This window comes from Camelina sativa, chromosome 1 (assembly GCF_030686135.1).
Source record: "Camelina sativa cultivar CO46 ecotype springtype chromosome 1, ASM3068613v1".
In the NCBI taxonomy this organism is placed as follows: domain Eukaryota; kingdom Viridiplantae; phylum Streptophyta; class Magnoliopsida; order Brassicales; family Brassicaceae; genus Camelina; species Camelina sativa.
Window position 1 is genome coordinate 24,646,728 of NC_141880.1, and position 14,723 is coordinate 24,661,450.

The 14,723-nt window shown below is 33.7% G+C and overlaps 2 protein-coding genes across 2 annotated transcripts; both read right to left on the reverse strand.

The window, feature by feature from the left end:
- Positions 1–9,529: 9,529 nt before the first annotated feature.
- Positions 9,530–11,463, reverse strand: LOC147950301 (uncharacterized). Its single transcript, XM_087512813.1, has 3 exons — positions 11,229–11,463; positions 10,759–11,090; positions 9,530–10,438 (listed from the first exon to the last, which is right to left on the reverse strand). Exons 1-3 carry the CDS (start codon positions 11,461–11,463, stop codon positions 9,530–9,532), a joined length of 1,476 nt encoding a protein of 491 aa, XP_087368939.1.
- Positions 11,464–11,660: 197 nt separating this feature from the next.
- LOC147950302 (uncharacterized) lies at positions 11,661–13,186 on the reverse strand. Its single transcript, XM_087512816.1, has 2 exons — positions 12,868–13,186; positions 11,661–12,511 (listed from the first exon to the last, which is right to left on the reverse strand). The coding sequence occupies exons 1-2, from the start codon at positions 13,184–13,186 to the stop codon at positions 11,661–11,663; spliced, it is 1,170 nt and encodes a 389-aa protein (XP_087368942.1).
- Positions 13,187–14,723: the final 1,537 nt, after the last annotated feature.

Here is a 14,723-nt window from a genome sequence, read left to right on the forward strand (position 1 = left end):
TTCAAGAAGAATACACATGCATCATACCACAATTGGATTACTTATATACAAAGAAGAATATATATATAACAAGAATAAAATTAGGTCTATATAGTGGTGCCAATCTTTAATTTAATAGCTGACGATGTGTGTCTACTTCCTTGATGGATGTATGCACATACAATCACATAATACATCATGCTACATATACATTAAAATGGCATGTTAGGTTCTTAGCTTATTTTTTATCATTCTAAAGATATCCTTATGACTGAATACTGAATATCGAATACCACATGATCACATGTTTATTTTTGGAATATTTTACCTGAAAAACTATAGCTGATATCCCAACTTCAATTAAGAAACTTCGCTCTTTTTATTCAAGTTTTTGTACTTTCATTCATTCATTCTTGGGGGCAATTCCACACTTTATTTGTTATTAGCATTACAATCTTCTGGGATTTTGAATAAGGCATGTACTATTTAAGGTAACATAGTAATATTGGAGTCCAAAGCGGATTTTATAAGATTCAACTTTGTTTGACCTAGAATATAATTTTCATTTTATGGAAGTGCATGCTCTCATTTTAGTCAGACTGCTTGGTTTAAAAGTTTGAAAGCAAGCCCGTTTTAAAAATAAAATGTCAAAAATATTTTCACAATTAAAAGAAAAATATAAGACTACCTCAAATACTTTATTTTATAGTTTTGTTGATTAAAATTAATATATATATATATATATATATACCTAGACTTGTAAATTAAAAGTTATTTGTGAATACAGAATGAGTGCATTTTCAAAAAGTATGCACAAAATGGTGTGGTATATTGACAAATTCACCCAAAAATGAATGTTATTGTTAAATTAAAGTTACTCATTATAAATCAAAGTCAAACAAAAGTAGTATGGGATAAAGTCTACTGTTTAATTGGATCAATTCTACATGACTACATTGTGCGCTAATCAACTCTTACTTTTTTTTTTAAGCAAGTAGAAAAAGATTCATGATCGGAACATAGCATGAAGTTTACGGATGTATATATATACATATCTTCCCTATTTTGTTATTAAAATTCTTATAACGTAACTCTCTTTGTTTTTTATGAGAATTTATTTTTGTATTTGGTTTTCTTTTCATTTTTTTTGTTTGTTTAGCTAATTGGATACCCTAGTCGCTCTGGTTGACTTAGAAATATAAATAATGCAAGAGCAAAAGAACACGTAAGTCCATTCTATCACGTGTTGTTGATTAAAAATTTTGACATCAACAATTGACATGTTATCTACCTTTGGATATAGTTTACTATTTGTTACAAACTGATAAGAGTTTGATTGATTCTATAAAGACTTTTAATAATCGAAATATTCCGGATCAATTATACCAAATTACATTATACATTTCTCCAGAATCTATGGAAAAACATCACAAAAATATATCTACGTACTATTTCCCAAATATTGGTATCACTATTCTGCAGAAGATGTCGCTAAGACACTCAAAGGAACATGGTATTATTGTTTCAAATGGTAATCTTATATATTATAATTATTGATCTGTTTGATATATTTATAATCAAAATATCCAGTAGCCACTAAACTACATGATTTACGTATCGACACCAAATTAAACTAACAATGTACAAAAGTTCAAGAAGTAACTTTAGGATCTTGAACAAATATATGTAACTAAATTGTGGTTCGTATTAATTAGTGTTCTTAACTGTTGTGGAGAAATTGTAAATGAATAGAGAAAAGATAAAGAAATTAGGGTGATATTTAGGATGGAAATATTTTACAAAAAATTGTTAAGAACAATTTATTGTTGGAGACCGGTGGAATTCTTTTTTCTTTCTTTCATGAAAAATTTCTACAATGTAATGTTTTGTGAGAGTGTGGTATTATTGTTAAGTTTCAATCCAATGATCTTGGACTTTATAGTTTAATGCTAGTATTTTTTTCCAAGATGACTTCTAAGCAAAAATAATATATACTAATGAAATACTTTACGTTGTTGACATGATGATGTACATAAACACATACACATATAGGTGCACATGTCATCTTATTATTGGACTCTTATTGTTCTACTTTTTTTTTTTTTGTTCTACAATTAAATATTTTCTATCTATATGTGCGTGTGTGGGTACATATAACTACATATACATGTGCAGAACAAAAAACAAATTAAAGGGTACACATATCATATGTTATGTGGTCTCTTTCATAAAGCCAAAAGATGGGACAAATGAGCTTCGATTTTTTTGTAATATTTTATATGATCTTATGTCTTTTTAGCTCAATGACCCAACTTCAATTTAGACTTAGTTCTATTTTGCCCCATCTATCTCTCCTTGGCCAACCTTTACACACATAACACATATAGTTTTATCTCAACTTGTCATTATCTTTAGAATCGATGAAGATTCGCCAAAACAAATATAGAATAAATAATACAAAAGTTAAAATGAAGGTACATAAACGGTAAAAGTGGTTTTCTTGCCTTTTTTATTTGATTCGCCCATAAATAAACTAACATAAAAAAAAAAAAAAAGTCAACGAAAGTTTGTATCAACAATTTTATTCCAAAAACAAACTCAAAATTATTAATTTCATGTAAACAATATGTAATTATCATCATAACTGAGACATTTTTGGTTGTATTAGAAGTTTAGAACATGGACCATAGGTTAGTAACACTAAAAGGGATTCTATTACTTCACATATTCGATTACACACCACTAATAATTAACTTTATTTTAAAAAACTGATTTAGCTAAAAAGGTTTGGCTCAAGTGGTGGATTCACACATCACGAGATTCAGTGGATGTTAAATCACAGAAGCTGTAGTAGTACCACGGATCCACCTTAGCTTTTTTTTTTCTTTCTTTCATTTCACGTCTGTGACTGAGTTTTTTATTTTATTTTAAAGAAGTGGACCGAACAGGTGGAGAGACTTGATTGGATGTATGTGTCTGTCACCTACGTAAATGACAGATCCTTAAAAGCTTATAGTTATGGTAGTAGTAAAAATCAGATTCTTCTTCTTCTTCTTTGTAACGGTCCTCTTATTAGATTTTACAAAAGTCCCCACTCTAAAACTCTATATATATTGCATTTATAACATTAGCACGACGTTCAATAACAACTGACGCTTGTTTGTTTCGTATCTACCTATGATATATGCTACGGCCGTTTGATTCTTATATTTTAACGGTAAAAAATAAAAAAAGGAAATGCTTTCAAGAACACGAATTTTTAAATAATAATAGTAAATGGTCTTTTCGATTTGAGCAAAAAAAAAAGTTTTCTCTGATAATAATATTTATCACAGTTTTGTGATGAATAGCCAACTTTCTCAATTTCTTTTAGATTTTATGTTTTGGTGCAATGAAATTCTTTTCAATAATTTATTATTTGCTTTTATGCAGGTTAGGACAACTAGTCGAGTATTTTTCTAATATAAATTGTGTTATCAATAAATGAATCTAACAAAATTGTTATCAATTTTTATAAGTAAATGTGTTTTATTTTATTAATTTTCTTCTTAGTTCTTACTAAGATGGGGAAGAACAATTAGGGTAAAATTAAGGGAAATGGGGTATTTTGTTTATATTCTAGGATTACCCAAAGATCTATGTATCTGTTTATTTATGTTCAACGTAGACTTTTTACAATTCAGTAGACGTACAATTGTTTGATACTATTACCTAATACATATGGCTATTATGCATTTAAGTTGTTTATGTCATAGACAAAACAGAGAAGTTTAATGTGTGAAATTAAATTGTAATTTGAAGTCAATTACTTTGAATGTGAACAATTGTTGTTTTCTTTGAATTTTATAAACACCCCTATTGATCAACAATAAATGTGATTCCAATATATTAACATACGTACAAGAAAAACTATCAACTAATTAAGTTATAACTTATGACTAGCTCGAGTTCGTTTGATGGAGGCGTGTGAGGCCGTACATATTGCAGAATTCTCAAAGTACACTGACACAAGGTAAATTTCCAAATTAGGGTAGATTATGCTCTTTTGATAAATTTAATTAAGAAACTTATTTTTATATATCATTCAAAATATATATTTTTTTTTAAAAAGAGTTCGTAGAAGTCGAACAATAAACTTTTATCGAAAAAGTGTTCGAACAAATACAACACATGTTAAACTTACGGTGTAACATATTTCTGTGTAGAATATACACTATTATAGATTTATAGCATTACCTTTCTTGATAACGATGTAACGGAAGACTTCGCGAAAGTATCATTAAGATACTTCGTATTTTAATGATTCAGATTCATCTGCGAAATCGTGCTTGGTCCAAAAAAAAAAGAATCGTCTTGTTTCATATGTATGTAAAAGGGAGAAAAAAAAATACAATTGTCAAATTTATTTTAATACTCTATGACTACTTCTAATTAAGAGTAAGACCAATGTTCTAATCACAAGCGTAGTTGTAACTCATCTCGCCTACGCTATCTTCTTGACCTTTTTTCATCTGAAAATTTAGTTGTATTAACAAAATTACAACTTCACTTTTTTGTTTTTGGGCAAAATTACAACTTTACTAAGTTAGTACTTTTAATAGTTATTTTAGTTGTGTCTAACAAAATTACAACTTACTAACAAAATTATAGTTTTGTTAGTACTTTTAATATACCAATTTTAGTTGTATAAACAAAATTGCAACTTTACTAACAACTTATAATTTTGTAAATAGTTGTGATTAGATGGCTTATTAGAAGAAAAAGCTTGGATTCTAGCATGTACGCATGAGGGTGAAAGTAAACTTTTATGGTTATATTGATGTTTATTCGGATTCGTTCTGCTAACTGTAGGCATATTATTAAACATTTTTGTTTTGTTTTCTGGATGTGTCATGGTGAAAGTAACAATAAAAGCTTAAAAATATTTGAAAGATGATAACTCTATATGTAGCGTTAAAATGAAGACTACTCCGCAGTTTACGCGAGCATAACCTTTTTTAATATAAAACATGGTTATATAGAAAAGTTCATATTTCTTTATAAAATGTTATGTTCACTCTACTTTGCCTACGTGGATAGTTCCAGAAAATTTTCTATAACTGTTTTCATAACAGCCTCTCTGTAAAAGTTTAATTCGCGACCTTTCGAATGTCAAATATGCTTTCATGTGTTTATATATATATATATATATATATATTGATACATTAAACGGAGTTAAAAAGATTAGTTTAACATGGCTAATCTTTTGCTACTAATTAAGAGGCTAATGTAATTTAAGTACGAAAATAAAAAGAATATTTTCTGAAAAGAACATGGAAATGATGAAATTTGGTGTTATTTCCTCTCAAAATATATTACATTTTTTTTTTCTTTTCTTAACTATTACATGCTTAGAATATATGATTTCAGATTGAGTTTTCTGAAATAAGAATATAAAAACATCATCTTCTTGTTTGTCTGTTTCTAAAATTCTCTTAGTAAACCGATATTCGTGTTATTTTTTTCTTTCATTATCCAATTTATGAAAAATCGAGTTTATGAACCAAAAAAATTACGTAGGGGAGGGTTGTATTATTGGGGGGACCCAGCACGATTAAAAAGTCAAATACCTCCTCAGCCATCTTGTTGAAATAAAATAAAAATAAATAAATAAAACTTGAAAACAATTTTTCGTTAAATTTCTCTAAATATTAATGATATCCACAACATGTGAATTGTTCCAGCAATTGCTGACCTTGCCATGAGGCACACACACCTTGGAAGAGCCATTGTTCCATTACCATCCTTTAAAGCCATTAATACATACTATGTTTGTACCGCATTACGCCGTGGATTTATTTTTTTTATAATATTTTTTGTCATATTTTTCTGTTTTGTTTTTCTCGATTCATAATTTAATATATGTTATTTGGAAGCAATTCATAAGTTTTTGATAATTTCAATAGTATTTTATTATTATTATTATTTACATTATCATATGATACTTGAGTTTTTTATTTCATAAACTTAGTTTTTGAATAGATTTTAAATTTTATTACCAAATAAGTTTAGTGATTACAAACCATTAGTTCTTGATTTGCTTCTCACTCACAAACTCTCTAGAACAGTAAAACATATTACTCTTTGATGTCTACATTTTAAATGTTCTTGATGGATCTCTTAGAGTACTTTAGGTTTGGCCACTTCAATCTTTTGTCTCATAAATCTTACATAAACCAAGGATGAAGCTTTTGAAATTTACTAAGATCGAAAGGAAAATAAAAAATGATAATTTTCATATAAAGAGTTCTAGAAATAGTAGTAAGTAATATGTATTGTACTAAACCTTGAAAAAAGAAAATGTTCTGATCCAAAGCAGCAATCTGCTCAATATCATTTTCATTTAAGACCTAAGTCAACAAAGAAGAGGTGAGTCAATTTACACAAACACTAATATTTCTTCTTGAATCAACCCTAAAAGCTTGAATAAAACGACATCTTTACCTCGATTGGACCTGCGATTCTAAAAGAAATTAATGAACTTTGTCATGCCGAAGTTGCTCTTTTTGTGATTTTTTTAAATCTTTTGTATATCACACGTCAATTGTGTGGTTAGGGAGGGGCTTACATGAGGAATTGATATCTCTAAGTCTCTCTTCTCTTCTTCCTTCTTCTTCTTCATTCACTATGCGTTTCTCTCTCTCTGCTTTCTCCTTCTCTCTCTATTCTATCTTTTCAAATTTCTTCCCTATCCTAATTTTTAATCTCGCCTCTTCTTCCAAAGAGTTCTCGATAACCGGAAAATTTGATTTCAGAATCTATAGATTTTGATGAAATTCTTGTTCGAATTAATCAAAGGTGAATTTGGTAAGATTGCTTTGCCTCTTTAACAATGACCTATGCTTCTTCCATGTCTCGTGCTTTTCTTCTCTTTATGTTTGTTTCATTGAAGGCAAAACTTTGTGACAAATTCTTTTGTTTCTTCTCTCTAACTGAATCCAAGAGCAGTCTTATAGTGTGAAGGAGAAGAACAAACAATTAGAGTCGTCGTGTTTTTTTTTTTATTATGTTGGCAAAGGTATATGAAGTGAAAGAGAACGTGATGTGGCACATAGAGGTGTCAATCGGGCTGGCTCGGCCCGGTCCAGCCCGAAATCCGCAAAACCCGCATATATTTGAACCCTTCTCGGCCCGCGCCAAAATATTTTCAAGCCTATATTTCAAAGCTCGACCTGCCTCTAACAGGGCTACAAGACTTTTCGGACTTTTCTGGGCTTATCTTACAGATCAAAAATTCAAACTTATAAGTTAGTTTATAATATGTCTTAAAAAGCAATGTTTAAAGGTGCAATATAAAACAAATTAATCAAAAATTAAATAACTCATCTATATTCACTAAACCCAACTTAATCTAAAATAGAAAAATTAAAACCAAATAAATTTGTATACTTTAACCAAATAAGAAATATATAATTTATATAAAATATCACAGATAAAATTTTATAAATATTAAGTAAGGTTATTAAGTAAATATGAAAACTAAAATTAGAGTTTTAAACTTTATTTACAATAAATCATTAAAAAAATTTGCAATCAAACAAAAATGTTAACAAAAAAATATAATTATATTTGTATAAGGGTTTTCGGACCCGTCCGAGCCCGATCAGACTAAGCTCTAAAAACTCTAAAGCCCTTACGGGATAAGTCCAAAAGGCACGATTTTTCTAGACATATATTTTAGTCTGAGGCTGGTGTTTTTCAAGACCGGACCAAGCCAGGCCAGCCTGCGGGCTTTGGGCCTAATTGACATGCCTAGTAACACACATTTTTTTATTGGTTTAGAAATCTTAATTGTATTAATTGAAATGTTTTCATTGACTATTGATTTTAAATGAGGTGTCAACACCAGCTTCAGTGTTGAGGTTGATGTGTCACAAAAGGAAAGCTAACACATTTTTCTTTTATTGTATTGACTAGTAGTATTTGATTAGGATTTAGGATTACCATACTTCATTCACATATTAATAGTTTTTATATGTTTTAATATAGTTTTCTACTAAAGGTCATCTAAGTATTTTTTTTCCCTCGTAACTCGTAGTGTCCCTTGCACAGAAAATAAAAGGGTATTTTTAAAAATATATTTTTTCCTATGTCATTTTTCAAAACTATTTTTTCATGTTGTCTATTTTTTAAAATACATATTTTTAATATACAAAATGACTAAATTCTAAACCCTAAACTCCAAATACTAAAATCTACCCCCTTAAAACTATATCCTAAATATAAAATTGAGAATCCAAACTTAATAAAAAATTCTAAAAATTAATTTAACAAATTGTAATTGTGTAAAAGAATAAAAATATTCAAAAAATGGTAATCAAAAGGGGCATTTCTAACAAATTCTCAAAAATAAAACTAATAATCATAGTGTCCAAATTTTATGAGATTTAATCTGTATTTTATACCTCATTTTTTATATATTTACTAAGGGAGTGTTATTGAGTACTAATTTATAAAGCCCATATCCAACATCAACATAACTATATAATTATTTTATTTGATTTTTCCTTCTTAATTGATACATACAAATATATCAGTTAAGAACTTAATACCGTGGTTATGTATTTGATTCCATGCATAACCACAATATCAATCAGAAACACTTCAATATACAGTAGAATCTCTATAAATTAATACTCGTAAATTAATATATTTTTTCGGTCTCAAGTTGGGCCAGTGTAATTTTAGACATAATTCGATAAAATAATAAGATAATATTTTTTTGAAAATCTTTATAAAGATATGGTCCCATCAATAATATAAATTAATAACTATATAAATTATCAAAATATATGTGTAAATATACAAACTAATTTTTGTTAGAGTTCATATCTAATATTTTTACTATATAAAAAACTTTGAGTATTCTCTTCAACATATGATAATTATTATTTTCATTCTATAAAAAGATTAGTTATATTAATTAAATCTGATTTTTAAAACTTTTTTTGAAAAAGTTACCAAATTAGGAAAATCTCTCAATAAATTAAAACCTCTTTAAATGAATAAATTTTAATGGTCTCAACTTTATTAATTTATAGAGGTTTTACTGTAGCTTTAGATCATTTTCTTTTGATAACTCAATATGAATTTGTAAAATCTATTTTACATTACAATCTTATCTTTTTCATTACCTTCTAACATACATATACAAATATTTAAGGGGATGTTAATGGAGATGTGATTTCTAAATACATATAGAATTGTAAATATTGGAAATAAAAAAGATATGGATTTTGAAATAACATGTTTTATCCTTGGATTTGAATCCTTCTATTTTACACTTTCAAATCCATTTAAAACATAAGATGAATTTTGAAATCCAAAAATAAATCATTAAATGAATAACATGAAATTTTAACAAGTATTTTTTTTTTTGATAACTGTTAATTATATTACCAAAAGGAACTTGAGGTTTACAAAAGCTTAATTAAAAACTATAGCCCAAAAAAAATAAAAAGCTATAGGTTACAAGTTATATAGTTAAACTAGACTATTAGTCCAATGTTCTTTATGAGACAGCATAGGAGAGCCATTTAGATAGCAATCCTTTGCATTGTTTTGAGTACTGGTGAGCGAGCAGAATGTCCCGGATTGTTCTGTCGAGAATCCGAAACAGAGTATCAACAGGTGTGGTAGATCCTCTGTGGCTGCGAGAGTTTCTTTCTTGCCAAATTAAGTAAACAATTGCTTGGGTGACTGACTTCTTTAGAGTGGAAGGAAGAGCGTTGGAGTGTCCCATTAGCCAGTGTATCATTGTTTGCCAGTCCACGAACATGAGTTGCGGAAGTCCCAATCTGTGGAGAACCTTGTGCCAAATTTGGAGAGAGAAGTTGCAGTGGAGAAACAGGTGATCTCTAGTCTCTTCCCCATTAGTGCAAAGAACACATATTGGATCCAGGTTAATTCCCCAATTGGAGAGTCTCGATTTGACTGGAAGCTTGTTAAGGTTTGCGACCCAGAAGGTAAAGGAGTGTTTAGGCAGTCCACGTTTGAACCAGACTGCTTTATACCAGTCTTTGTTAATAGCTGTTGGGCGTAAAATTTCCCAAGTGATCCTCATATTGAAGAAATCCTTTATGTTTTCCTCTAGTCCCCAAGAGTATAAGTCCGGACCTGATGCAGCAGAAGGAGGGTTCATCGCAGAGAGAGCTGTACTGATCGTTTGAAGTATCGGGTGTCTGGTCCTGAGAGAAGGTAGTCTCCAACCAGACAAACCAGTACCTTGAGCAACTGTTGCATCTCTTGGGATGCCCATTAGTCTCGGACCTTCTTCTCCAACTAAGTCAATCAGCGGACCTAGCTGGCTCCAGTTATCAAACCAGTAGCTTGCGGTTGTTCCATCTCCCAGTGTGCAGCCTAGAAGAGCTTTAACTAGAGGCTTCAAGGAGATTAGAGATTTCCAAATCCAAGAAGCACCCTGTCGATTTTCCGTGAGCCAGTAATTGTTACACTTTAGCATATGGGCCTTCATCCAAGCTACCCACAGTGATCCATTATTTGTGAACAGTAACCAGACCAGCTTGAGATTTAGTGTGTCATTCCAAATTCTGAAGTTTCGAAGACCCAGACCTCCTTCTCTCTTAGGCAAACATACTGTTTTCAGGCAACTTTGACAGAGGACCGCTTCTGGATGTCCCCCGACCAAAGAAAGGCATTACATATCGATTCAATAGTTTTAAGACATCCTTTAGGAAGAGTAAATGCAGATGACCAGAAATTTACTGAACTGTAGATTACCGCAGTTATCAGTTGAAGTCGACCAGCAAAGGAAAGTGCTTTGGAGGCCCAAGAGTTGAAACGAACTCTGATATTGTCAAGTAGTGGACTGTAATCATTTTTCCTGAGCTTGCGGTGGAGAAGAGGTATCCCTAAGCATCTCACTGGAAAGCTGCCTAATGAGAATTCTTGTTGTTGCATTTGCGTTCTTTGCCCTTCCGGAATACCAGCAACAAACAGTGTTGACTTGTCTCGATTCATACTCAGTCCTGATAGAAGCTTGAACTCCTCTAGCAATAAGGTGATTTCCTGGAGGGACTCAATGCTTCCATCAAAGAAAATCATTAGATCATCTGCAAAAGCCAGATGAGAGACAATCGGGTTGATTCCAAGAGGGTGATATCCGATTTAGCCTGAAGCAAATTTGGCTGAGAGCATGTTTGAGAGGATCTCCATAGCAATCACAAACAGAGAGGGGGAGAGAGGGTCACCTTGCCTTAATCCTTGTCCTCCCCTGAAGTAACCACATAACTCTCCATTGATGTTGATAGAGAAAGAGGTTGTGGTGATGCATTGTTCCACCCATTTGATGAATACAGTTGGGAAATTATCAACTTCCAGAATTTTCAGAACATAATCCCACTTCACACAATCAAATGCTTTTCTCAGATCCACTTTCAAAAGCGCTCTAGGAGTGACATTTTTCCTACCAAATCCCTGTACCATTTCAGAAGCCAAGAGGATATTTTCCACAATTAATCTGCCTTTGACAAAAGCCGATTGGGTATTCGATATCATTGAAGGGAGGACAGTCGCTAATCTCCCAGCGATGATCTTGGAGATGACTTTGTAAACTACATTACAACAGGAGATTGGCCGGAAGTTTGTGATTGTATCTGCTCCAGTTACCTTAGGGATCAGACTCAATGCGTGGCATTCAGCTGTTTAAGGAGATTTCCAGTGCGGAAGAATTCCTGAACAGCTTCAGTGATATCGTTGCCTAAAATATCCCAAGCTGCCCTATAAAACTCTCCAGTGTACCCATCAGGGCCTGGAGTTTTGTTTGCGGGCATAGAGAATGCCACCCTCTTGATCTCCTCTGCTGATACAACTGCAACTAAGCCTGCAGAGAGTTGAGAATCCAGTCTGTATGTAGTAAACTCCCGAACCTGGTCCAAGTCGCTATTGGAGAGAGCCTGAGGTTGACCTCCTAAAAGGTCCTCAAAGTAGGACACACAATGGAGTTTGATATCTTCAGGTTTGTGAAGTCTCTGCCCCTGCTCATTGACTAAGTAATGAATATGGTTGGAGGCTCTTCTAGTGGCAACCATTCTGTGGAAATAAGCTGTGTTAAGGTCACCACACGCAAACCATTTGATTCTTGCCCTTTGGAAAATGTATTTCTCCTCCGCAGTGGCGAGAGTCAACCACTTCGTATACGCTTGTTTCTCCTGAGCAGTTGTATGCAACGAAAGATTACTCAAGAGAAGAGACTGGCAAAGAATTAGTGCCTCTTGTGCTTCACTCGTACTTTTTTCCAGGTCAGAGAATTGTTCACGATTTAGATCCCTTAATTCTCTTTTTAGAGCCTTCAGTTTCTTAGCTAGCGAGTATTGAGCAGATCCATGAATCTGAAGGTTATGCCAAAAAGAAAGCAGTCTTGGGATGAACTCTACGTGATGCAGAAGATAGTGATTAATCATGAAGTGTCTGCGACCCCTCTGTCGGTGACCAAGTTCAATGATTGCTGGAATGTGGTCTGAGAAATCCGGTTCTGCAAAGTGTGCATAGGAGAGGGAAAAGGCATTCATCCATTCGTCATTGATAAACACTCTGTCTAGTTTTTTTAGCAATTGGATTCTGATCTTGATTGTTCCACCAAGTAAACTTGTTCCCTTTGATAGTCAGATCCTGGAGGTTTGCATAATGAAGGCAGTCTTGAATCTCCTCCATCCCTTTTCTAATTCTCGTTCCTCCAGAAGAATGCTCTGATGGACTCAGCGTCTGATTGAAATCACCCATAACTGCCCATGGTCTAGTGCTTACTATATTATCCCTAGATAACGTACACAACTCCTCCCAAAGCTGTTGTCTCCCATATCTACAGTTTACCGCATAGACAAAAGATACCACTATTTCTTGATCCTCGTGGGGGAAGAGACACAATACAAGTCACCATCTGACTAGATTTAGAATGTATAGTGACTCTCACCGATTGGTGCCAAACAACCCAAATTCTGCCAAGCTCAGCAAACTCATAATTAGTCTCAAAATGCCAACCCGCAAAAGTAGACTGAATATATTTCAGAGACTTGTGCTGTCTTACCCGCGTCTCTAATAAGCTACCAAAAATCGGCTTATACTGCCGTAGCCATTTCTTAAAACTTTGCCGCTTTATACTCCGATTAAAACCTCTAACGTTCCAACAAAAAATATCCACTTTTACCATTACCGATATGATTTAAATGGTCGCCCCTTCCCTCCAGAGGCTTTCTTGAGACGTTTTTATTTCTTAGACAGAACCTTGATGAAACGGGCATTATATGCAGGATTATCATCTTCTTCCGATAGGTCCTCAGAAGAAGAGGATTCCTCTAGCGGTTCAGAGTCCGAAGAGGAAGGAGCAGAAGATGTGGTTACACTTTTGGGAGAAACTTTCTTGCTTGCTGGATTCTTCCTTGAGCTATCAAGACCAATATCAAGTACCAGGGCGCCGGGTTTGCGAGAACTAGTTCCCTCATTAGGACTCGACAGTCCTACCACTTCTTTATTGGCTTGTTCTTTACGTCTTCTAGCAGGGTTCTTCCGCTTTGGACGAGTTGCATCTTCATTAGACGGCTTAGGGTCCTTCTTCCTCCGGGAGCAGTCATCAGTTGAGTGAGTAGTTGAGTTACATCTAGAACACAGAATAGGAGCTGTTGGGCATCTTTTGATGGAGTGACCCACACCTTGGCAGAACTCACAGGTAGGGGGGAGCCATGGGCTTGACACCTCAATCCTACATGTTTCACCTGACTCAAACTGGGCGTAGACTGCTTCTGGGAGAGGTTTTGTTATGTCAACTATCGTGAAGACCTTAGCAACTTCCAAATCTGTGAGATTAAGCGTAGCGGGATGGCAGAAAATTGGGTGACCAATCATACCAGCGACATGCTCAAGAAAAAAGGTGCCCTGAACCTATCTGAAGGAGGGAAGCAAGAGCAATCAATGTAGACCATTTGATGCCATCAGCTCCGACAGACGAGACGACCCACACGGAGGGGACATGGGCAACAAACGTCAGGAACAATGCCATCAATCAGCAAGAAATCCCATCGGAGATAAGCCCAACCACCGGAAATTGCAAGTCGACACGGCCGATTTCCAAGAAGAGACTTGAAAATTGAGAAACCCAAAGAGACGAAGAAGCCACGCCGCAGCAACGCGGAGCAGAGCTTGAATCCGTTGTAGGATTTGCGAAGGAGGAGGAGTAGATCTGAAAACAGATCCTCGCTGGTCGAAGTCGTGGGATGCAAATGAAAGCGCTGGATCTCCGTCGAAACTCAAGCCGTCGACTAGCAAAGAGAGTCGAACGGAGGAGCGTCGTCAACACCACGAGGTGGCCGTCACACGCAGCGGAACTACTCAACTTCACCGCGAGCTTCAGGGCACTTCAGAGGCTTGTCGATTCACACAAGTGCCAGAACCTGAGCTGAAAAGAAAAACGTGGTGGCTCTCTCACAGCGCTGGTCAAAACCGGACACCGGAGAGGCGAGCAAGATGACGGCAAGAAAAACCTTTAGGCTTTAGGTTAGAGAGAAATCGCCGCGCGTGGCTTCAGGCGCCCAACCTCGGATCCTCTCCTTTTTTTTTTGATAAGTATTTGTAAGTATTTAACAAGTATTTGTAAATCATATAACCAATAACACATAATTTTGATAAGTATTTTAAAATCAATAATTAAATAACACATAATTTTTGTTTGGATTTTCAAATCCATTAAAATC

Bases quoted from the DNA above. Each gene is read 5' to 3' on its own strand.
- LOC147950301 (XM_087512813.1), bottom strand. From the start codon at position 11,463: ATGGTACAGGGATTTGGTAGGAAAAATGTCACTCCTAGAGCGCTTTTG. The intron at 11,091-11,228 runs GTGACCCTCTCT...TGGCTTTTGCAG, and splicing joins AGGACAAGGATTAAGGCAAG to ATGATCTAATGATTTTCTTT. The intron at 10,439-10,758 runs GTAATCTACAGT...GAAAATCGACAG, and splicing joins GACTTCAACTGATAACTGCG to GGTGCTTCTTGGATTTGGAA.
- LOC147950302 (XM_087512816.1), bottom strand. From the start codon at position 13,186: ATGGTAAAAGTGGATATTTTTTGTTGGAACGTTAGAGGTTTTAATCGG. The intron at 12,512-12,867 runs GTATCTTTTGTC...CACACTTTGCAG, and splicing joins ACGAGGATCAAGAAATAGTG to AACCGGATTTCTCAGACCAC.